Below are 24,101 nucleotides of genomic sequence, written 5' to 3'. Positions count from 1 at the left end.
TTTAAACCCTGACTTCCCTTGGTAGCATATCTTGGAAGTCACCCAGTTTCAGGAGACTTTGTCCACTGGAATTGGGGAACGTGAGCTGTTGGCTGCTAGTCAGCAACTCCAAGGTCCAGTAGCTGTGCAGAAAACACTGACAAAGTGCAGCCTGAAACTGGAGTGCTTTGTTGTTGTAGCAGGAGAATATATAGGCTAAATTGAACCCTTTCTTTGTGTTTGGAGTTGTGTAAGTGTTATTAGACACCATAAAAGGACAGAATTGCAGCTTTCCAGAGATACTGGAACTGAGTGAATGTTAAAATAGATAGAGTTGGTGCTAATAAAGCCCTTTTTTAACATTATCCTGTGAAGGATTCAGAAGAGTGGTGTGGCTGGCTGGTGGGGGCAAGGCTTTCTCATACCAGTCCAACATCCTGAAGGGAGAGAGGATTGTTGAAGCAACCTCTTGGTGTTTGTGAAGAAAGCTGGAATTCAGTTTTGTTGAATGTTAAGTGCAAGGCTTGTTATTAATGCATGCCTAAAAAAGGTTGTGGAAAGCTACTCAGAACTTTATAAAATATGAAGTGGGATAATGAAGGAGCTGGAAGCTCTAGATGAGGTTGTAATCTGGTTTTCAAGGCATGCTGCTCTCAGTCTCAGCTTTGATTGCATATATTCAGAAGCTTAAAAAAAAAAAAAGTCTTGCAGTAAGAGGAGCAACGTGGAGAGGAGTTTTAGCATTGCAGCATCCATAGTTTTTGGATGGAGTTTGAAAATTTTTTTTTTTTTGGCAGTCCTCTGGTGTATCTGATAGTTGCTTTGCATTCCTGGAATGCTGGATGCAGATCACACCATTCTCTGCCTGGGGTTTGCTGTTGGGTGTTATTTAAACTGCCATGTTTGTCATGCTACTGCTGGGCATTAAGAGACATAAAGGAGCTGTGCCTGAACCTGAATTTGCCTCCTTGTGGCTTCCCACTAAGGCACGGGACATTTTCCTGCCCCCTTGTTCCATGCAGTGTGTCACTGCCAGGACATGGATGCTAGGATGGTATATGCATTGCTGCCTAGGCAGTTCTTGGGGTCTCTATTAGCATCATTACACGGTTTTGGCTTTTTTTCAAGCATTGTCTGAAATGAGGAGGATTTGTTCAGGCCACTGAGCCTGAAACTTTACACTTAGGCATCTATAACTCAATTGTTTGGCCAAAAATCTCCATTAGGGTAGTTGTATTTTCTGGCAGTGCAGCTAATACTGCTGCAGATGTAGTGAAGCACTCTTTTGCAAAGCTGATATTGTATGCCATGGAGGAATGCGTGTCTTCCTTTTACAACTTCTGTCATTTATAAAATGAAGAATGCTTGGTGAAAAGCAGAACATTTTTATGAGTGTCAGGAGGGTTTTTTTTTCTTTAATCTTTTCTGTGGGCTATGGGTAATGCATTACTTCTACCAGGAGATGGTAACTTCGTACCTGAAGTACTTGAACAGCACAGTTTCAATCAGTGGAACATCAGCCTTTTGTAGCATATAACCTAAGAGAAATTGTGAAAGGCTGATACTACCAGAAATGCTTAATTATAAGTGTTTGATAATGCTGGCATTGGAAAGGTGGCATTCTGCATGTCTTTATTAGCTGTTCTGTCTAAGGCTGCTACAATGTTACTGTCTCCTAAAGACTGTGAATTAATACATGAATACATTCACATTTCTTATGCAATTTCCATGGCAATACTGTTGGTTTGTATGTAGGTCAGAATCCAGGTTTGTTTGTCCTGGATCTTTTTTTTTTGCTCTTTTTGATTGCTAAGAGTAATACAAGAGAAGGAGCTAACACTTTATTATGTATTGTAGGAGAAAATGAATTTTCCTTGTAAGAGACTATTGTTTTTTTTCTATAGCACTATTTTCCTTGTAGATGACATAGTACTATTTAAAAGATTCAAAGGATTCAATTATCTGTGTTCAATGTTTAACTATAGTGTTCTTACAATAGAGACCTTTGTTCTCCAGAAAAATAAAGCCTAGTCAGTAGTTTGATAAAATACTTTGCAAAAATAGCTTTGATTTCAATGCCAGTCTTTAATATCTCATTAATGAAGATGATTGAATGCACAGGAGCTAGTCTCCCAACAAGCAACAATTAACAGAGAGAAATATGGCACTGAGCAATGCTGTTTATCTTGCCTATCTCTAGGCATTGAAGGATGTGACTTCTCAGATATTCAGGAATAAATTGTGATTTTCACTGTGTAAAACACCAGGCGGTTAATTTTCCTACCGTAATTTTAAATACTGCTGAGTTGCTAAGCAGTTCACCTATACTTCTCCCTTTTCCTAGGCTTTATATGCAAATTTTCAATTCCTGTGCTGTATACACTGATGTTTTACATTAGAAGAGAGTGGAAAAGAAACGAAGCTGTAGATTTTGCATTTCTTTGAGAGCTGCCTGATTATATATTTTTGTTGAAGTTTGTGTGAGCCAGAGTTTTTCCATTTTTCATGGATTGCATCTAAATCCTCTGAAGACAAGTTTTTTTCAGTTAGGGCAGGCAAACGTCCATGGAACATAGTGGGAGTTTTGTATGGATAACTCCTGCGAGAGCTTCCTCCACTGGGTGCTGCTAGGTGTCTTTTTGAGTGATAAATTTGTTCCAGTTATGTACTCTTTGTCTTTGCAGTGTTCTGGATGATGAGGGGAGCAGCCTGCGTCAGCAGAAGCTTGACAGACAGGTAAGATTTTGGAGGAGGATCTTCTTGCTCCCTAAAGTCTGAATCTTGGGGCAGTGAAAACTCTGAAAAATGATAGAAAATTGCATCCTCTGACTCGGGGATGCAGAAGAGAGATCTGTGGAGGCTGAAATAAACTCCCAAGTCTAACTTCCATTAAAATCTGTCTTCTGACGTTGGTTTGAGTGATTCCCACTGCCTTGGACTTGTTTTAAGCTGTTGTACAATGTGTTACCCCGCTGTTGGAACAGTCACACCAGCCAACAGAGGTTAACCACAGAGTTTTTATTCAGTGATTTTTACCTCTTGTGGCTGTAACCTAGTGGCACTGTGTGCTATGTTGCCTATTTTCTGCCTGTATTCCTACATGACTTGTACAAGGGAGTCAGAACCCCATGCATGAAATCTGAGGGATTTGTGTCACCAAGTTTTAATGGGAGTTGAGGTTTCCGCTGTTAACTTTGATTTCTGTGGTCCCCTTCTCAAAAACCGTTGTCATTTTTATGGTTAAACCTTGTGAGTTTAATTTTATCCTTTTCTATTGCCACTATTTAATCAGCTTGCATGTCTACCAGCATCTCATTTTCAAATTCAAGTACTATTTATGCCGTAATCCTGTACTTAATTCTGATTATGTTGGAGTCATGTTGAGGTGTTAACACAACTTAGGGAGCTGAAAGAGCTCACTCTCCATTTTTATTCCTCAGTTTTATTGCATCTCCTTTCTAGAAGCTAAAATATCACTGTACAGAAGCAAGGAAATGGTAAAGTAATAGATAATTAAAATTAACAGTTCAGTTCTCTGAGGTTCTGGAAGAGGGCTCAAATAAAGTCCCTATGGTGCCGCTGGGTGCTGAAGGTTTTGGTTTTCAGCAGGTCTAACTGAGAAATTTAAGTGTTTAATTAAAGTTCATCTATTATAGCTGTTAAATTAGGCTCGTGTCCAGTATTATCACTCGATTCTAGTTTGCAATTACCTGCTTTTAATTTACAGAAGCTGAAATTGGCATCTCTGCCTCATGCCCTTGCTTACCCTCCCATTGCTTCGCAGCCAGTATTCTCACACTGTTGTTTTCCCAAGGGTTATTTCCAAGCAAGCTCTGACAGCTGGTGGGCCGCCCAGAAAGATGTATTTTAATTATTTGCTGTTTTCAGCAGAAGGTGTTTCAGCAGTGGGTTGGTTGTGGTTTTTTGGAAAGATTTCCCGTAACCCGACATCGCAATCTCTCGCTTGCCAACTGCTGTAGAGCTGGGGAAGGTGTAAAGCTGACCCCTGTTTTCCATGGTGGGTTGCTGTTGTTTGGAGTCCAGTTTGGATGCTTTTCTGTGTGCTCTTCCCCAGAGAGCACTGCTGGAACAGAAGCAGAAGAAGAAGCGCCAGGAGCCGCTGATGGTGCAGTCCAATGTGGACGGCCGGGCACGGACGCGCAGGACCAAACACTCGGAGGAGCAGGCTCCACTGGTGGAATCCTATCTCAACAGCAACAGCAGCACCATCTACCATGGTACAGAATGGAGCCTCCTGCGCTGTGTTTGCTGAGAGTCATGGTGGGGTGCTCATTGTATGCTTGTGAGGACAAAAGCTCTTGTTTTGCCTGGTCTAGTAACTCACTGATATCCTTCACTTGTGTTTGGGGGTAAAACCATCAGAACCTGCAATTGTTCAAAAAGCCTAACAGGAGGGAGCAAGGTGCCTAGCTGCCATTTCAGTGCTGAGCTGGGAAAGAGACAGCTTGTCCCTTCTGCCATGGCTCTTCAAGTGTCTCCAGCCTTGGTTCCTACTTAGTAAAGCTGATGGGTTCCGCTCTGAATATCCGTCTGCATGTAGTTTTGCTTAAGCCTGACAGAGGTAATGATAAAGTTGAAACCTATTAACTAAGTTCAGCTAGGACTGAATAAAGTAATTTCAAATTAATTCAAATTTCAATTTCCTGTTTCTGCAAAGTCCATTAAAACAGGTAGAGAAGAACATTTCAAACTTGTACGATGTCACCACTTATTAAAGATCACAGGATCCAGCAGGGACAGAGTCACTTCTGGTGTCACACCCACAAGGGGAAAAAATTGTAATGTCATTTCTTTTCAAAGACATTAATAATCAGAAATAAACCCTAAGGAAACCAGGCATTATTTAGTTCTGTCCTCATACAGCCCATGCTTTTTGGCCCTCTGAAGATGGTATGGGCATACTTTTCCTCAGGATTTGGCAACTTGAGTAATCCTTGTCCAAAATTTGACTCTTGAAGATATCATTCCAGGTTGATAACACCTCTGAGATATATAGAGAGTAGTAATTTTCCAGTTTTCTTGGTTTGCAGATCATTAAGTTGAATGTAAGTCATTCAACTTCAGTTGAATGAAAGTAAAGGATTCATAAGCTTCAATAGCAAAAGGCTTCCTTCCCTGATTATTGATGAGTTTGTGGGGCAGGAGCTGAAATCTACTGATAGTGACTGGGAATGCAATTGACAGCTTTCTGGTTGGGAGTGGTGTTAGGTGGCAGGGTATTTAGGTTTTGAGATTTGCACTTTAAATCTTAAGATGCCTTAGTGAATCTATCTCCGTTAAAAAATAAAAGACCAACCAGTATCCTACTTTTATACAAACAAAGACTTAGCCCAGCATTCAGTTCAAATATCTGTCAGTTTTACTCCAGGTGCTGTGCCTTATTTCTCCCTGTTGTTTTATTTTCACTTGGTGGTCTCATTTTTCCACAAGAACAAGGTGGGTATTTAGTGGACTAACAAATCCTGCTGTGAGAAGTGCAGGTTTCAGAGTCTTTTCTTCCTGGTTAGCAATTGGTGAAAACTTTTAGCTGATTACTGCTACAGAATTTACTGTTAAGTTCTGGAAATGGCATTGTTTAAATGATGAGGTTTTGGCAATAATGAGCCTTTTTAATCATGTTTCTCCAAGCAGATAGGATGCCATAAGTGGTTTCAGATGGAGAATAATTTTTTCAATTTAGTAGTATTTTAGTTTCTTTTTTCTAATAAATATTAAAAACATTAATAATATTTCTCTAAGAAAAATTACTGCCTGTTTCTCAGGGTCTGGGATGTAATTTTTAAAGAATAAATTGAATTTCTTTCCAGTCTAAACCAAAAAATTGTTTTAGCACAAATATTTAATTTGTTTATTTTTTTTAATCAGAACAAATAGACATTTTCTCTTTTTCCTCTTACACTCAAGAGTTTATTAAAGGTACAGGGCTGTTCTAATAAATAATATCTTGTAGTAGAGAGACGGTGCTGTTTACTAAACCCCTTGTGTTGTCAGTCAATGAAGGTTTTAATTTTCACAAATCAGAGAAAAAGGCATTATCATCCCATAATTGGTAACAAATTTCATATATGCAGTAATTGAGCTGAATTTTGCACCAGTTTGCACCAGAGTGGACTCTCTCACAATAAGTGAGATTAACTGTGCTCTTAAGGTAAAAGTGACCCTTCCTGTCATATGATACCACACCATTCACTGGAATACTTAGGATTTATTCTCCCTAAATCACTTTGTTCTAAATTTGTCTCTCTAACCCTTTTAATGTTTCACAAGGTTTCAGAGAAGCAAAGAAATATAATGTTTCTCATATTCAACACGACATTTGTTAATCCCTTGGGACAGCTCTCCTTGTAATAAACCATGCAGTTTGCAAGAGCCAGCTTAGAAGAATTTAATTACCTAGCAGGGTGTTTTATTGCCTTGTAAAATTCTTTGTTAGGCACGTTGCTTTTGAAAATGCTGTGAGAACTTTAGAAGAATCCTTTTTTGGTGTGGCCTTCTCTAGGAATGTCCTTCATGTCTTCAGCTCCCCAGTTTGCAGGGTACATTTTGGGGTCTGATGGCCATTTTTAACTGTGGCATTGAGCTTCAGGGCTGGCAGGTTTTTTCCCCTCCTTCAATGAAAACATTTGTATGTGGCAGTGTGGGATGCATGAGACAGCTGGGCTGTTTCTAAAGAACTATTTCTGCTCTTTTCCGTTCATTTGTTGCTGTTATGGGCACGCTGATTCCGAGTTAAGAATGACTCTTTGATGGGAGTTGATGCTCTGCTGAATGAACTACACTGCTTGGGTGAGCACGTTTGTGAGATCAATTCCTGTGCTAGCAAATGCTACAGAAAGAACACTTCTTTGCACCTATCATCCTGCTCTTCTCTCCCTTTTAGCTTGTACTGATTCTGTGCAGCACAAAAGTACTTGTTGATTTCAACAAATAATTGGATGCCTGTGTGGAGATATCTCTATGGTACTTTGAGCAAAGTAGGTCAGAGATAACATCTCAGCAATTCTCAGATGCTGGGCTTTCTGTGCTGGGAAATTCTCCTTCATACACTGCCACTGCTTATTCTGGTGCCATTAGCTGTGCTGGGAAATTCTCCTTCATACACTGCCACTGCTTATTCTGATGCCATTAGCTGTGCTGCAATGGTTCCCTCATGGGCAACTTTACTCTGCAGTAAAAACTCATTTAATTCTAGAATAATTATCAGAGCCTGGAGTAGAAAGTCAGTCATTCTTGTTCTGGAATAGAACATTGGCCAGGTGAGCTACTTGTGGGTAGATAGGGAACACCGTATTTTACTAGTTAAGCTAATTCTGTATTGCCAGAAAAGCCATAATTTTTTTCTTAGGTGACTTCAAGGCACAGAAATGACACATTGGTAGGACAAAATGGTATTTATGTTCCCTGCCAAGTGAATTCCTCTGGGTGCCATGAGACTTTTCAGGAGTTAGCTGCCCTTCCAGTGAGGAGATGGCTCTGCAGAATCCACCTTGCACAAATCCCCTCACAGAACATTTCTTCTCACTTGTGCCCGTATTTGACCTACAGATAAAAGTCTTCAGATGCTGTAGCTTGTAAATGACTTGCATGTAGTGTATCTTTTTCGAACCCTTTTGTTTTTGACATAAGGCCTAATTCACTAATAACAGCGAGAGTTAGCTGTGGTAACAGAGATGAATTAAGCTGAAAAGACCAACTTGAGATAAAAAATCCTTGGCACTCTGGGGGTTTAGTTTTTTATAAGGGGTGAGTTTGAGCTGGAGTCCCAGCCAGTGGTAACAGTCATCAGCATCTGTAGATCAGGTGGTTAGAATTAGGCCCTCTATTTCTGCCTGCCATTTCAAGGATTAGGTATCCTTCCACTGGGTTCCATGAGGTTGTTCCCTGGCTCTAATTGGTACTATTTACAATAAAGCCTCTCTCTCACAGTGCCAAACACAGCTCAATTGCTATTTCATCATTATAAACAGCCACGTAAGAACCCATCGCAAATTCTTGTATTGCTATTACATTTAAATTCTATATAAAAGACAACAAAGGCATTCATTCACTGGAAGAAATTTATTCCTTCTTTGTAGGAGAGATCACTTGCGTTGTTTTTCTTCATGTTTTCTGGTTTATTTTCAATTTAGTGTCCTTCATTAGGATATATTGCTACCTGTTAGTTTGAAGTTTCTTTAAAATTTGACTTGCCATTCTGTAATATGTCACAGTTACATCTGCTTGCTTGTTTTCATGTATTTCTACTCAGCCTATTTTGTGAAGTTTGTTCAAAACCTGAACAAACATTTTAGCCTGATTTGACATTGCAAAATTCTGCTAGAAATAGAGTTCTTTTCAATCTGGATTGCAAATACTGAACATTCCTGGAGCCAAATAGCATGCAGAGATACACTAATTACTGCAACAATTTAATTACATTATTTAATTACATTTAATGCAAATGCTGAAAGCCCATTTTTACAGAGATTTTTACTTCTGTGAAAATGGTGAATTTCCATTGGGGAGTGATTTTTCTTTCCACAGCACTGAGGAAGGCAGAGATTTGAATGAGTGCCAGATATGCTTTCATTAATATTGCCATACTTTGTTGCAGCTGTGCCTTTTTTTTTTTTATAAGACTTGAAATTAAAAATGTTTTCAATTAGATACTCTCAAAGTAATTTTCATTGCAACTTCCAATTTAGCGATTTAGATTAACCATGTGTAAAAAGGCAGAATGACTTTTTTACTTTTCTCCTTTGACATTTGGCAGCACATCCAGATGTAATGGTGGTGTGGTGTGTTGAACAGACCTCTGATGACAATTCATAGCTTTGGGCTGTTAAATTTGACGTGTCATTCTGCTATTTACCATAAATGATGAAGAGAGAGTTTTCTGATGAGTATCTGAAGCTGTCAGCTTTAAAAGATGACATCACTTAACACTTCATTTAAAAAAATCATATATTTGCCTGTTCATCAGAAGAGTGTCTCTCCATCCCTGTTTTTCACTGACCTTGGAATGAGTAGGTATTTGTTTATTTTTTTCAAGATAGCAAGGAATGTTCTTTGCAAAGGGCTGTTAATACTGAGAGATCAGGCAGCGCTCCAAACATCATGTGGGCAAAATACTTAACTTCCAATAAGCATATATTCTGAAATCTTTATTTCAGCCACAGTCTCTTCACCTTAACCTTTAAAGCATCTTTTTGATTTGTCAGCAGTCCTTACTGCACCAGTGCATTTCTGGAATAAACAAACTCACCCAGCAGCAAGGAGCAGAGGGCAGTGGGTAGCAAGTGTTTCACAGGTCTTTTTGTGGTTCTTGATTCTGAACGATTTGAGAGGAAAATTTAGAGGAAATAGCCTAAAAACCTCCCTTCTCTTTCCTTTATTGTCCCACTTAAAGTGTATTTACTTTCAGTGACTACTTCATATTTAGCTATTTTCTGCCCTGGGCAGCATCTCAGGAGCCAGGAGCTGGGGATGGCCCCAGCACGGGAAATGTCCTGGCAGGCAGAATCCCATCCCAAAGGCTGCAAACAGGGCAGGCAGAGGTGCCAGCAGGATTCCCTGCAGCCCCAGACATGGCAAGGGATGAACCAGGGCCCCCCCAGGGTATCAGTCAGGGTGGAAAGGAGATGCTGCAGTGCCCATATCTCCGTTGGGTAGATGAGCTGCCTGCAGTGCCAGGATGCTCCCAGGAGACAGGCTGGGAAGCAGCACCTACAGCATAGCCCTGGGCTCAGCTGGAAGAAAGGCCATGGGCAGTTTGTGGGTGGAACCCCCCAGGGAGGGAGGCTCAGGGCAATTAAAGCCTAGTCGTGCCCTTAAGGCTTCAGTATCACAAAGTAATTATGTCATTTAATCTTCCTGGCATAAGTTTTTCATAGATCATTTTAGCTTCCCTCATTAGTTGTCTGCTTTCGCAAAGTCTAGTTCATTGCTATCAACTCTCCACTTCACATGCTCCCTTTGCCTTCCACCTCCCCAGGATTAGGCAGCAGGTACATGGGGCTTAAGAAAGATATTTTAATTCCTTCCCTTATTCTCTCTGATGAACTCTCAGACCAATGAGCTTCCAATAATGTCCTTAAGCAGCTCCAAGTTCCCAGGTACATTGGTGCCTTTTTTTGGAGCACTAAAAAAGCCATCCCATTTAACTTCTGACTATTTTCGTGTCTGCAACATCAGCCTGGTCATCAAGTCACTATTAGAGGCATAAACTGCAAAGAGCCTTAGGGAATTCATTGGCAATAAGATTTGGGGAATCTGGAATCTGACTGTAAGCTGGAGGAGCAATGCCTTTGATTATAAGCATTTTGAAGCAAGAGTCAAATCTTTGCATGTGATTAATCAGTAACTAACACATCAAAGTCCTTGTCCTAATTCAGGTCCTTATATTTAACTATTTGTGTGGTCTATGTAAAACTAATAAGAATATTTCACTGCACTGTAAAATGTGGTGGGCTTGCCCATCTTCAGAATATTTCTGATAGACTCCAGTGTCCTGCAAACGATTGTAGAAATACTAGACCAATTCAGAATCTAAGTTGATTAAATAAGCTAGTAATGAATGACAGCCCAAATAACCAGGAAGATTGACTAAGACTAGAACTTAACAAAGAAAAGCAACAAGCCATTCTTACAGTGAAACACAAGAGCATCTCAGGCAACAGGAAAGAAAAGGACAACCAGTTCACGCTGAGTTATTAAGGTACATCCTGACTGAACTGTAATTGATCATTCTTTGCATGGTACTCAATCTGAGGCTCACTTTTATTGTTGAGAGGATGTTGGTAAAGAGAATGAATATTTGTCTTGCACAGTATTTGCCTTATTCTTGTCTCACATACCTCGTTGTCTGGTTCAGCCTCTTTCTACTTAAAGTGTTTTCCAGACAGACTGCACAATTTTAGAATTGTTTTTCCTTTTTGTGATTTTTCATTTACTTCATTCTTCACATAATGTACTGATCAAAAGCAACTTTTTTTAGCAGATGGCATTTTTATGTGATAGAGATGGGTAAGTTATGATTCATAGATTTTTTTTTTTCTTCCTCTAAGATCATAAGAGTGTGCAAGCACTCGTATCAAGAAATATGGTCATACAAATGGCAAAAAGAAATCTGCATTTTCATTCATGCTGCTTTGAAACTTATTTCCTGTGTGAACTTCTCATCATGAAGGCCAGATGGAAAGACATGTTTTATGTTTTCATTCACTCATATAAATATATGTGGCTAATTTACAGAATTGAAAAAGAACTTTTGTCTGCATCATAGTTTACTCACATGCTTACAAGCTACATCCTTTTATTTGACTGTGCATTGCACCTTTATCCTTGTAACCTGGTCCATCACACAACTGGTTCATGGAGAGGTTTCTTTTTTTCCCCTTTTCTGAGTTAGGCCATTGGTGGTGCAAGGCAAAGCTGGGACACTGCCCTTGTCTGACAAAGCCCTTCCACACTCACCTGTGTTATGTTAACAGACTGTTTATTCTTCTTTTCTTTTCTTCTCAGATCCTGAACTAATATTGCAATCTGTGCTCCTGTCTGTCTCTTGAAAAATACTTTTTTTAATACTCTGTCGAGGTTAGCAGTCAGTATTTGATTTAATGAAGAGGGATGAATAATACTGCAATTAAAGTCATGTAGTTGTTTTATTCGTAAGCTTAGCATTTAATCTCAAAACTATTTATTAAGTTCAAACTAGTATGAAATACCACGTCTGAGAGTGCAGTGGATTTTTCTGTTTGGAGTGCTGACTCACTACAGCACTTGTTCCTCCATTTTTTTTCTTGTCTAAATTCAAATTCTACTACAAACAAATAATTCTTATGGAAAAGGAAAATCTCTGGGTTTTTAAGGGAAGATTTTAATAATCTGGGGTGGAGCATATGAAGTACCAGGATAGATTTTCAAATCTAGTCTCTTACTGTTTAAGATAATGTCAGTAGGGATTTTTAAAGCTGCCTAAATGGGTGGCTGTACTGAAATTAATGCATTTTTGAGTGACAGTCTTTGAATTTTCACCCTCATATAGCTGCATTTAACGTTCTTAATGATAGGAAGCATCAAAAGATAAATAAAATGTTTTTAACTTTTTGATGTCCAACGAAGGACATGATCACATTGTTGTGTCAGTGAGTATTATTTAGGGAGCCAGTTGATCTCATTTTCCTTATTCAGGCTTTCTTGCAGGTAGCTGTAAATTGTTTTATGGGGCTATCTAGAGCCTGTGGAAAATGTAGGCTAGAGTTAACCTCAAGGTTTTCATCATGCTGAGAAGGGAAATTCTTGTCAGTCTGTTAGATAATGATCCAAAGATGCAGTAGAGGGCAGAGGGGAAGACATTTGATCCCCTGACAACGTGGCTGGGGATAAACACTGCCTCTCTGACTTGCTTCATCTCCACAAAGGCAGCCTGGAAGGAATGCTGGTTGGAGGAGTTCAAAGCTGCACATGCTAATGACCAGCTGCAGAGTGAGTGCACAGGGCTTAGAAATGGTCCTTCTTCCAACTCTCCAGGGCAGAAGAAAGCACTGGAAAAACAAAACAGGATTTTTCACTTTGCTCCACATCCAAGCCTGCTGGACCCAGTGAGCAGGAGAGGTTCACAGACCTGTCCCTTTGGGTTTGCAGGCTGCAAGGATCCAAATCCTGGCTGGCCTGTTGATAGGAGCTTGCCTAAATGCAAGGATATTACCAACTGCCCTGAACTGAATTTGTACAGAAAGCAAACTCTCTCTGGTGTCTGCAGACAGCAGCAGAGAAAACACGAGCGAGTGGGTGAGCCTTAGCCGAGGTCTGCTATTTATCAAATAGCTAAAAGCTAAGAATGAAATGGTTTTGTGGTGGAGATGGCATGTTGGGATTACATTTGGAATTATTATAGAGGTAGTACTTTAAATGTAATGGTAATGCTCAGAAATGTATCCTTTAGAAACAGGACGTTCTGTGCCAATTCCTTTCATGAACCCAGGCACAGTATCATTATCTTTATGATTTAAATCTTATTTTGCAGCCTCCATCACTTGTGTCTGAAAGGCCCATTTACCACAGACAGCAGCCAAGGTATAATGCTCAGAGTGGCTACTGGGCTGAAATCCTGTTCTCTGCCTCATAGAGTAAAGCAATGGAAATATTCCCTTCTCTGTCCTTTGGAGCTCCCTCACCGAACTTATAATTAGATACTTTTTGCTTGAAGTTTTGAGGCAAAAGTAACTCAAAAATTTCAGAGCTTTACTTGAAAGATCAAAGCATGGCTGGCAAGATAGAGAAGATAAATCCTTCATTTTGCAATTAGTAATGTCAGAAAGTCTCATCCTTTGCTAATTGATCATTGCTTTGCACCAAGTAAATGGTGCCTCTTCTGAGTGAATGAATGCAGCCAGATTTAAAATGATATAGAGAACTGTCTGGCCATTTAATATAGGTCATTTGTAAAGTACTGAATTTAATTATAACATGGATTATCGTCTTCAAAACAATTAAAAGAACACAGCCTAGTTTTGAAAGAGAGACTGAGGTACCAATATAGCACGGGTGCTGGGTTGGCAAATCACACCTATTTAAAGACTGTGGGGAGCTGACTTTGGCTCCCTGCTTAGTCTGAGGCTGCCATGCCCATGGAGGTAGAACCTAGTGTACTGTCTTTTATGTGCCATTTTCCCTGTGCACTGGCTCCTTTGATTTTGTCCTACTCGTTTCCAGTGCTGCTTTCCACTCAGCAAAGGGATTGCAGTCCTGTGATTAGTGTTTGACAGAGACAGGCATGAAAAATTGGGCAGTGGCAAGCTGCTTCTTTGGGCTTCAAGTCTCTCCTCTAATAATTTAATATATGTTCTCTGTAGAGCTGGAACCCTTTCCATGCACAATGAGAAGAGGAGCATGAGTTTCCTGAGTGCCTCAGGTGCCTGCTGTGTTGTGAATGCAGTGCTACTCATAACAGATTGCTGTGCTGGGGAGGGTAGCAGCAGGTTTGGGAGCTGCAGTCTACACAGACATGACTAAATCTGTTTCATCTTTCTCCTCTGAGAATCTCCCTGGTGTTTCTATTTCTGTTCGTGCGCTTCAAGGATTTGCTGAAGAGGAAAGTTGCTTCACAGAGCAGAAGCTTGGGGAGAATTTTCCCCTTCAGAGAGTGTCAGTCCACACGTCATTGAGAATCATCAAGTCTTTTGGGCGTTTGAGAAGTTTGTCTGGATATTTTTGAAGTAATTTTAGGGCAGCCAGTTCTTTCCTGTAATGGTCCTTAGTGGACTTTTTTCTCTCCTTTTAAAGAAAGTACTTTAGTTTTGGGGAAAAGAAAGGGTGGGTGTGCATGTGCTGGGGAGAAAAACCATGGTCACCACATGAAGCCAGTGGGGCTTAGCACTTACTAGTGACCAGCAGCCAACCCCAAAATCTCTTAGAGCCCACCTATAGCTTGGGGTGCAAAGTTTGACAGTTTCTTTATGCATTTCACGAAGGCAGTTGTGATATTTATTTCACTTCAAGGTTTGGTCTAGCCAGGGAAAAGAGTTATGGCATATGCTGCTTTCAGAGACTCAAATATTGACCTCAAAGTGTGTCGTGCTTTTAGGAAAATGATAAAGCCTCTTTTTACTTTGAAAACAAGGAACACTGCATGAATTTTGCTGGCATTCACACTTTATCCATGCATATTTTGTAGAGAGTCTTTCCAAGGAATTAATTAATTTGTGTATGCTGCAAAGTAGGCAGAGTTTTTAAATTCAGCTTGGGTGTAGTTTCACCATAAAATGCATGGCCAATCTACTCAGCATGCTGTGTTACACAATTGTGCAAGCTGTGCTTTGAAAGTAACCTTCAGATGATTCCTTGTTTAGAGAGTTAGGATGTAGCTTTAAGCATGGATGCTACAAAGTCAAAATAAAATTTTTCTGCCTTCATGCTGCCACTGCCTTCTGGCAGAGCTTTACTGTGAGGAAAAATGCTTTCTACAATAGCTCAGTAACACAATAATATTCTGATGTCACTCTTGGACTAAAAGTTAGGAGTTGATTTATTATTGCGAGGAAGAAAAATGTAAGGAAATATATCTTAGCTAACCTAACATTTTCAGATTTTTACTGTAGCTTTGCAAATTCTGGTTTACTTGGCTCTCCTCATAGCATGAATTGTCTGAAATACCAAACTCTGCTATGTTTGCTTTTTCTTTTATGCCTTTGCAAAGTTCTCAATTCATTCTCTCGTCTCTCTCTTTGTTTCTCTCTTCTCTCTCTGTTTATTTTCTTTTTTTGGTGGGGTACCCTGACTCTCTGAAGCAGTGCAGGAGGCTGAACAGGAAGATGTAAAGGTGGTAGTGGACGCCCAAGCTCCGAAACCAACTAAAAAAACCAAGGCAGCAGCTGCGAGCTGTCAGAGTAGCAGCACCAGAAAGGAGAAAAAAGGGAAACACAAAGGTTAGCTGCATGCAGCTGCATGTCAGATGTTAAATTAATTCTTTTGCTGTCAATTCTCTCTCTTGTTTTTAATACAATTTGTTTGAAAATCTGAAAATTGTCTAAAAGTAATTTCCTGACATTTTTCTGAGGTTGGAAAATGCATGTGACTTGCTCGTGTCTGGGCATGTACAGCCTTGGAGTCAAAAAATTTGTACGTGGAGTCTTTTCCAGAGGAGAGTGTTTGCTCATCGTTTGTGCAGAGGAAAAAGAAAGTTCTGAAGGAAAGATGATGGTGTTTTCCTGCAGTGGTAAAAAAAAAAAAAAAAAAAAAAAAAAGAGAACCATCTTACTGGAGTGTGCTTTTTTAGATTATCTGAAACTGATCTTGTTTGGAGAAGCAGCCTTAAATTGCAGCACCTTCTGACCAGACTCTCAGTGAGGTTTAAACTATACAAATTAGAGGTTAAGGGGACATTTTGAAAATCAATTCAACAACACTGAGGTGACATCCTCAGAGGGGTTTTTCAAGTTGTTACTTGTGTTACTTTGTCCCACCTGACAAATGGGAGGTGTTTGTATGAAAAGTCTTCTGCAATGACTTTGTGTACGATTAGGTAGACGAAAAAAATACACTATTGGTGACAACAAAACAGTAGGTAGAAATTACATTGCCACTCTTAGATTTACAATTTCAGCTAGGTGGAAGAAGTAATGAGCTACTTTAAATTTTCTACATACATACATACATACATACATACATATATGTATATATGTATATATAAATATGTATGTATGTTTGTATATTCACAGAAAAAGGGAGGCTGTTGTACCACACACAGTTACTTTTTATTTGGTGCTGAATAACTAATGAAATGAAGTAACTTTCCAATAATTTGCAGTTCTTGAATAAGGCCACTGTAACACTGTCCTGCCTGGGCTGTGCTGTATTCCTGTCTTGTGCTTGTCCAACAGTTTCTCCACTGTTGCTTCAGTGAGAAAGTAGTGTCTATCCTTGACAAGTCACTTTAAAGATAGCAATGACTAATAAGGTTAATTATTGAGGTCAAAGTATTGGGGCTTATCTGTAGGGATTTTGCAGGACTTGAGCCTACCTTAGTAAAATCCTTAGCGTATTGCAGCTTAATTCTTGAGATCTGAATGTACAGCATCTTCTGGCTGCAAGGGAAGCTCTAGGTTATACAGGCTTTAGAGCCTGCTCCTGAGCTAAAGCCTATTCATATATTTGAGAAAAGGTGGTGTGTGTCAAAGGTAAAATTAACTGAATTGAAAGATTATTGGCAAAATAAATGAACAGAGAGCCAACATTTCCCAGTTTAATGTAAAAAGTAATGACATTCCAGCTTAGTGGTACAAACGCCAAATTTTATTTTGCAGTACATCTTTGCTGAAGAGTAAAAATTCTTTTTGCTGGTTTAAAAGAAAACTTGTAAGGGAGCATTACTTGAGCTAATACTTAAATCATGGTTCTGGCATAGCCTTGAGGTTCTGTTTTATCTCATGCAATACCTCTTTTGATATGCCTCTGTCTCTACTGTGTTCGGAACTGAAGATATTGTGCTGCACAGTATTTTATTATCCCACAGCAGGTAACACCTAGTATTTTTCCTCATGTGCCAGTTATAATTTTACTCATCCTCTGAAAACTCCCCGAAGCAGGCAAATGTTGGCCTATGTTAATAAGAGCAAGTCGTGTCAGTAAAAGAAAAGTCACTTTGTGTAGACTGAGGACTTTGGCATGCTGACACTACCCTATGTGTTGGGAACTAACATTTTTAGCTCTAGAAACCTCAGCCTTTGCTGCAATTCTTATTGCTCATCCTGCTCTGCTATGGGAGCTCTTCCCTGGCCTTCAGCATTTGCCCGTCAGTTCCAAGTTTTCAGAGAGTGGAGGTGTTATTCATCAATAACACATCAATTACAGCAAAGGAAATGCTGAGTGTCTCCTCTTCTGAAGTTCTTGTTGGTGATTAGAAGCCAATAAAAGTCACTCAAATCATGTTCAGGGCATGCACATAGCACCTCATCCAGCTTGTCTACTTTCTCTGTACACTGGGATTTAGCTGTTCATTCATGTATCATTTCACCCTTGGAATAATATGTGGTTTACCTTTGACAATGTTGTAAACTTGGGAGGATTATGACTGGATTTTTAGTCTTCCTTCCTTAACAAAGCTGCAAAAATATTTTTTTTATTGGATGTAAAAGTAAAACCAAATGTGTCTTTAAAATTCCAGAGGGATTTTGCTGATAAATCCACTACAGACATAGGTAATTTTGTACTCAAGAATTAAGAACATGCAAGTGATTAACTGAACTGTGTAGTGGAACTTGTGTTAATTTTCAGTTACTTTTAAAAATAAATGTGAATCTTAAGGAAAGATTTTTTTATAACAGTATTGAATGGATTCGCTAATAACGTCCGATCTAACTATGGAAATGGGTGAAGGGGAAGTGGTATTATTCCATGTTTTAGCACAAGAGATTTTGTTGGAGGGAATCAATTAGAGAAAATCTTGGGAAATTTTAGGTTCTGCTTTTAGCTTTGCATTTGCTTCAGGTTTGTCTCCTCTCTGAGTGTAACCTTTGTATGTCCTGTAAATGAGAAGGATGAATGCTGAAGGCTGAGTGCACTTAACATGCTAAAATAGCATTTTAAAGGGTTTTGTTAGTATTTAGCTATAGCGGACCTTCCCTTTCTAAGCATAGCACAGCTCTTTGTGTTTTAAGAAAAAAAGACCACTTAGAGCAGATCCTATGAATAAGAAGCTAATTCAGAGCAAAAAATTGCTGAATTATACATGAGTAGCTGTTGAAGCTGTAGTGTAATGACTGCACTTTGGTTTTGGATGTGTAATGCCTTTTTAAGTGGCTTGGAGAGTGATGAAGCTGTGATCAGAACAATGTGCTGAAGACAAACGTGAGAGAAATATCAGGTTTAATGAGGTTACACTGGCATAGGAAAAGGAATGTAGCTAACTGCTCATGTCAGTGCACTTTGTAATTCTGTGATGGGTAACATGGTATTCAGCAATTTTTTCTAAATCTGTAATTATTACTGGTATTTCTTAATGGCAGTATGCAGTGTGCACTGTGCCTATTTTTAAAAAGAACCATAATTTTTGTGGGACAGAGTCTGGAACTGCAGTAAATTGATGACATTTTGTAGTAGCTTAGCTCATTAAACTGGTATTTCTGAAAGCTTCAGTCTCACAGTTTATTGCTGGGCATAATATTCAGTATCGGGGAAAAAAAAAAAGCTCCAGATGTAACAAATGCATATGCAAAATGGTTGTCTTTCAAATGGAGATGGTGGATCAATTTCTAGTTTGATTTGTGGCAGATTGGGGTGATTCAGGGTAGCAATGAACCCAGTGTACAGCATCACTAGGTTGTTCAATAGAGAAATCATGCAAATTAGTGAAAGTATTTGCAGCAGGAACCTATGAAAACTATGCAGCCTACATAATATTGCAGAACCAGAGCATCTTTAGCTATCAAATGTCTTCATGACTCTTTAAAAAAAGGAGATTTATGGAAGTATTACAGGTGATAGTGGAGTCATTACTTTGTTTGGTGGTGTTTTCCCCCTAAGATAGGGGATATAATTATAAAGAAGTTAATAAATACACAGGATAAAGTGCATTTTTTGGCTATATGCAGTGAATGGGGCAAATCAGGAATATAAAATGGCATGTTTAAAAAACACCAGAAAAGCCCGAGAAAGCCAGGAGTTAATACAGAGTCAGATCTGATAGGAAAATTCAGGAATCATTCTGTGAAAAGCTATTGATAGTTGGTTGGGTTTTGTTTTTCCCAAAACTTTTGCACTTAGACTATGTAAGTACATTCTAGGAAAACCATGCTCTGAACTGCCACAGACAACATAAATGAAGATGTCTTTTTCTTCAGTGAAATCAGGAACCTGGATGTGTTTAGAACATCAAAATAAACAATACTTTTGCCGAAGTTTTCCCCTTATGCTGTGCCTTAAATGTCAGTGGTACACTGGGAATTTCCTGCTGACTTTCTGGGAGCCAGGAAGCTGCTGTGACACACAGAGCTTTTCCTGCCAGGGTGGCTATTCCATGTTGTCATTTGGTTGGCTTCTTCTGTGTTTCTTCTCTCTCCTTCACGCCTGTCTGACTGTTTTGATTTGTGCATCCTGTCCCGTTTTTGTATGTAACAAGCAGCTACATTAGCACTGGCTGGCTCAGAAAGCAGCAGCAGTTGTTGGGTAAGAAGCATCATCTCTCACTGCAGCACTTCCTTTCTGCTGGGAGGAGGTTCATATAAAGCAGATTTATCTCAGCTTCCCTTGGGGTATTAAGTAAAAAGGGTAGGAGGAACAATAAGGGAATTTCCACCAAGAAAAGTCCTGTTATTTCTAGATCTGACAAACCTTTCAGGCTGTGCTTTGGCAACACATGAACTTGATTGTGAAGAATTTTGACCTCCTAAGGATAAAGATTTATGAATGTACAGTTCCTGTTTACTGTTTCATATTTCATCAAAGTGAATGCAGAGTTTAATGCTCAAGTACTTGCTTTTAGTGTCCTGATCTGGTGCTACAATAGTCTGATGGAGGTTTGGACTAAATCACCTCTAGCTATCCTTTCAAGAAAAAGTTTCTATTTGCTCCCTTTCCCCCTAAACAAATCCCTTAATGATTTTGCAGTTGCTTGAACCCCTACCAGTGGATTCACAGCCCCTATGAGAACAGGAATATAATGGGAAACGGCTTAAAAAATATTGACAGCAGGGTGTGCTTTAAGCCAAGTTCTCTAAGGGATGGAAACTTTGTTCTGGTGTCAGACCTCCCTGAGATTCTCTGTCTCACCCCAGGGCAGCCATCCTTTGAAGGGAAGTGCTGCTGTCCCTCAGCTGGAGGGAGAACTGCTCTGCAGAGGTCTTGAACTGCATTTGCACCAGCAGCCTTGGGTGTTATCCACGTGGCTATGACTCCTTTGTCAGACCAGGAGCTGAGCTCAGGAGGTGTGTGTTCTCTTCCTGAGGCCTCCTGCCTGAGCTTGGTCATCTCTCCAGGTCTGATCTGCAAAGGGCTTAATCATGTCCTTACTCTGCGAGCAGTGTGCCCAGCTTCATCCATCAAACTGGTGCCTTAAACACTCTGTAAAATGAGAACAAGAACTTCCCTGTCCTGCAGCTCCTCATTTGTAAAGCAGGGACACAATTACTTGTTTTCTGTGTTTTCTTTCCTGATGTGTAATCTTGTTTGCCATTCAGCAGTTTAGATTACCAGCTTTTAACACATTGGTGCTGCCTATTTATAAATATTGTCTAGAAGATTTTAGGTGCTAAGAGAATACAGGCATTGATGAATAGTAGTTTGCAGGATATAAATGCCAGCAATGCTCATTTACCGATGCTTTTCCTTTCTCCCAGTATTGCTTTGTTTTCATTTCTGGTACCTCTGGTTTTCGTCTGAGATATGATCATGTCAAAGTGTACCAAAAGGCCTTTTCTGAAGGGACTGGCATTCTGAGAGTTGTTCCAGTCTTCTTTCTTCTTTGCCCTCCTTCACGTTGGCCTTTCAAAAATTCCCCTTTCTTCTTGGCAGGAATTCAAGGCAGTCTCTGTCAGATTTTTTTCCCTACCCGATTTTTTGGAAGCACTGTAAAAAATGCTGACCATAGCAATAAAAACTTTTTTGGCACAACCCACTCAGCTTCTTTGCCTCTTTTGACCATGTCCTTAAGCACAGAAACTACAGATGAGTGGCTTGTTTTATTACATGGAGAACCAATCTTCTAGGAAGTGGATGAAAAGGAGTCAGTGAGGCAAAAAGGGGGAGAGATCCACCTTGAATGTTGTGGTTACACAAATTTGGAAGTGTTTTCAGGCATTTGGTAGGTGGTGGAAAAGCTGCCTTTTGAACTATGGCTTACAAAGATGCACTTGTGCCTCATGGTATAGAAAAATATGTATGTATGCCTGCATTTAGTCCCATTTTACACATGCATGTGTAGCTACAAAGATGATGCAGACACACAAGTATTAAGTAGTTAATGTAGTTGATGCTGCATTTGCCATGAACCACCTACAGTGTTCTAATGCAGCAGAGGTTCTTTTTTTTCTCAGGGTTGTTTTTTTTTTTTTTTTTAATCCTCTCTATCTTGCTGCATATTTCATTCCCTTAAATGTGCTCACCAGTGGAACCATTCCTAACGCTTAATAACACACTCTACCAGTGATGCACTCTTCAGAATACTGAAATTGATTTTTCTGCTCTAAGACTGTGACCTGCCAGTGTAGCCTTTGTCCTGACTCCTAATAATACACGATGTTCCTGACAGCATGGGGTGTGAGTGCAGATGTTCTGCAGGCATCCAAAAAGGCAGCCTCAGTGCAATCTCCAGTGCTGTCGAAGGCATTTCATTTGCTGCAGATCAATGTCTGCTTTGAAGAGGAATAATTGAGGTGTTTTGTTCCTTCTCAAAAGCGTTCTCAAAATTAGGTTTGTATCATCCAGTGCTTAATAAGGGGCTAGATATGATATGCATGAGGCATCTCGTTAAACTCATGGATTCTTAACACTTCTGAAATTCAGACTATTCAGGTAAGAACCTATCTTTAGGCAGCCACTTTAATGATAATGGTTAATATTGTAAAGCTGTTAAAAATACCACAGAGGATCTGAGCAGCTACCTGTCTGTTCTAGAGGACCTTTGCAGTGGTGCTTGTCCTAGGATAAATTTTAAGAAAACTGCAGTTCTTTTCACTGCCTTATTATACCTGCAGCATAGGAGATGATACTGTTCATTCTGTATCATGCAGAGCTGACATGAAATTGTCATCCTAGCAAGGTCACTGAGACATTTCCATGGAGTTTGTCTAGTCCTTCAAGGTTGGGTGGACAGATTATTTAGATTATTTATTTTCTGTTAGTTGTTGTTGTTGTTAGCTTTGCTGCAAGTAAATCAGAATTTGCAGGCTTGCTGCAGAAATTGCCAGGATCTGTGTAATGCAGATGAATCAATAATTCCTTGTGGTCTTGAACTCTGTGAATTTAACACCTCTGCAGTGTCAGACTGAATCTCATTGAGTGGTTGCACAGCCAGTGCTGTTCCTGGGGATATGGACCACTCTTTTTTCCACTTATGCTTCCTATTGCAGTGGCAGTGACAGCAGATATTGCAAAGTACAGTTAAGCATGCTAAATGTATAATCCAGCTGTCTTTTAATGCAAGTTGACAGCTGCTGGCAAAGCGGGATGAAACAGTATTCTTGGGAACTTCTGCTAGAGATCACAGTGAAAAAAAAAAAATCGCAGTCCCTGCAGCTCCTTCTCGCAGGGTTTATGCAGCTCTGTTTGATGGGAGAAGCACCATATTCCTTCACTGAATTACCTTGTTGTAGTGCTAACTCTCCACAATGTTGCTTGCTTATTAACAAAAATTTCACAACAGCAGTGAAATAGCTCATGCTATTTATTATACCTATACATGAAAATATTACCGTTTTTATAGATGCAGAAGTGTGTTTTTATATAGCTGATTTAGTAACATATTCCAGCTCTGTGTCTTAACTAAGAGCTGAAGTACATTTGCAGTCTGTTTTACCTCACTGTCCTGGAGAAACAAAATGCACTTGGCTTGTGGCAAGAACACCCCTCCACCCCTTATTTTCTCTTTCTTTCTTTGGAGGTGATTTATAGCCATAAGGTGATTTACAGCAATAGTTTCTTTGTGGCTGTGGTCAGGAGCCAGGGGATCACAGCATGGCTGAGGCTGGGAGGTGCCTCTGGGCACTGTCTTGTCCCTCATCCCTGCTCACAGCAGGTTGCTCAGAACTGTGCCTGGTTGGGATTTAAGCATCCCAAGAGGATGGAGGTTCCAGGGAATATGGAATATCTTTCATATTAACTGTATGGTGATTTTCCTAACTCAAAAGGAGTATTTAGGCTTGTTAACATGCTGCCCCTCTGTTGGATACACTGCCAGGTCTACCTGTGAATTTTCCAGGGTTTTGAAGCTTTGAAGTATTTCATGACAGCAGTGGTGTTTATATGGGGGCATGGCATAACCTCAGGTTCATTTGTTCCTGGATCACCTGTGTGCCCTCATGAAAATTTTACCTGTTTTCTTTGTCAGTTCTCTCCAATGTGTTTCTTTTCTGCTTAGTTTTCAGTGTTTCTGGTGCATGGGGCAGGTGTGCTTTGGGGTGTGGAGGGCACCAGTGAAATCCTGATCCTCTCCTGGAGATTGTCTAGTGCAGTTTGTGGAAAGTAAAATGTTTGCCTTGAAGGTTAGCTTAGTCTTATTTAAGTCTGGAAAAATTATTGAATGTGAACATCCAATTTGTGATTCCTAGAAAAGCTGCTGTTCTTGTGAGTGAGCAATTCTCTTTTCAGTAACTTCTTGACACAATGACAACTAAGGCTTTTGCTGCTGTCTGACAGGGATTGATGGCCCAGCTGCTTTTCAAGACGATGTTCAGAAGATAGGAAGTCAAGTGCAGATTCTCACTGTTGGGCAGTCTAGCCATGATGAAGATGATGGTGACAAAGTGGCTACTGGCCAACAACAGCAAAGCAAGCAAGATCTTAGAACAGCAATGCAGAAAAAAGGTGAGTAGCTAAAGCTTCCTTCGTGTTCTCACTGCTTGCCTGATGGACATTGACTCAATTTCCTATTCTCACTCTCAGCCCTAGCCTAAGCAGAGTTTGTTAGT

At 39.8% G+C, this 24,101-nt stretch overlaps 1 protein-coding gene across 8 annotated transcripts in view; it reads left to right on the top strand.

Moving 5' to 3' along the window:
- TUB (TUB bipartite transcription factor) overlaps positions 1-24,101 on the top strand; it is a 135,566-nt gene that overhangs the window by 96,038 nt on the left and 15,427 nt on the right. For 4 of the 8 annotated variants that reach the window (XM_066320796.1, XM_066320797.1, XM_066320793.1 and 1 more), the window contains 4 exons: positions 2,664-2,715; positions 4,055-4,217; positions 15,270-15,407; positions 23,830-23,997. In XM_066320796.1, the coding sequence (XP_066176893.1) occupies positions 2,664-2,715; positions 4,055-4,217; positions 15,270-15,407; positions 23,830-23,997 (521 nt within the window). The remainder of the gene's footprint in view (positions 1-2,663; positions 2,716-4,054; positions 4,218-15,269; positions 15,408-23,829; positions 23,998-24,101) is intronic. The other 4 variants (XM_066320799.1, XM_066320795.1, XM_066320801.1 and 1 more) reach the window with 2 other exon arrangements.

The sequence above is a fragment of the Sylvia atricapilla genome, chromosome 6 (assembly GCF_009819655.1).
Source record: "Sylvia atricapilla isolate bSylAtr1 chromosome 6, bSylAtr1.pri, whole genome shotgun sequence".
NCBI classification, from domain to species: Eukaryota; Metazoa; Chordata; class Aves; order Passeriformes; family Sylviidae; genus Sylvia; species Sylvia atricapilla.
Note: the sequence above shows the minus strand (reverse complement) of the source record. Positions and strands in the feature narration are given on the sequence as shown.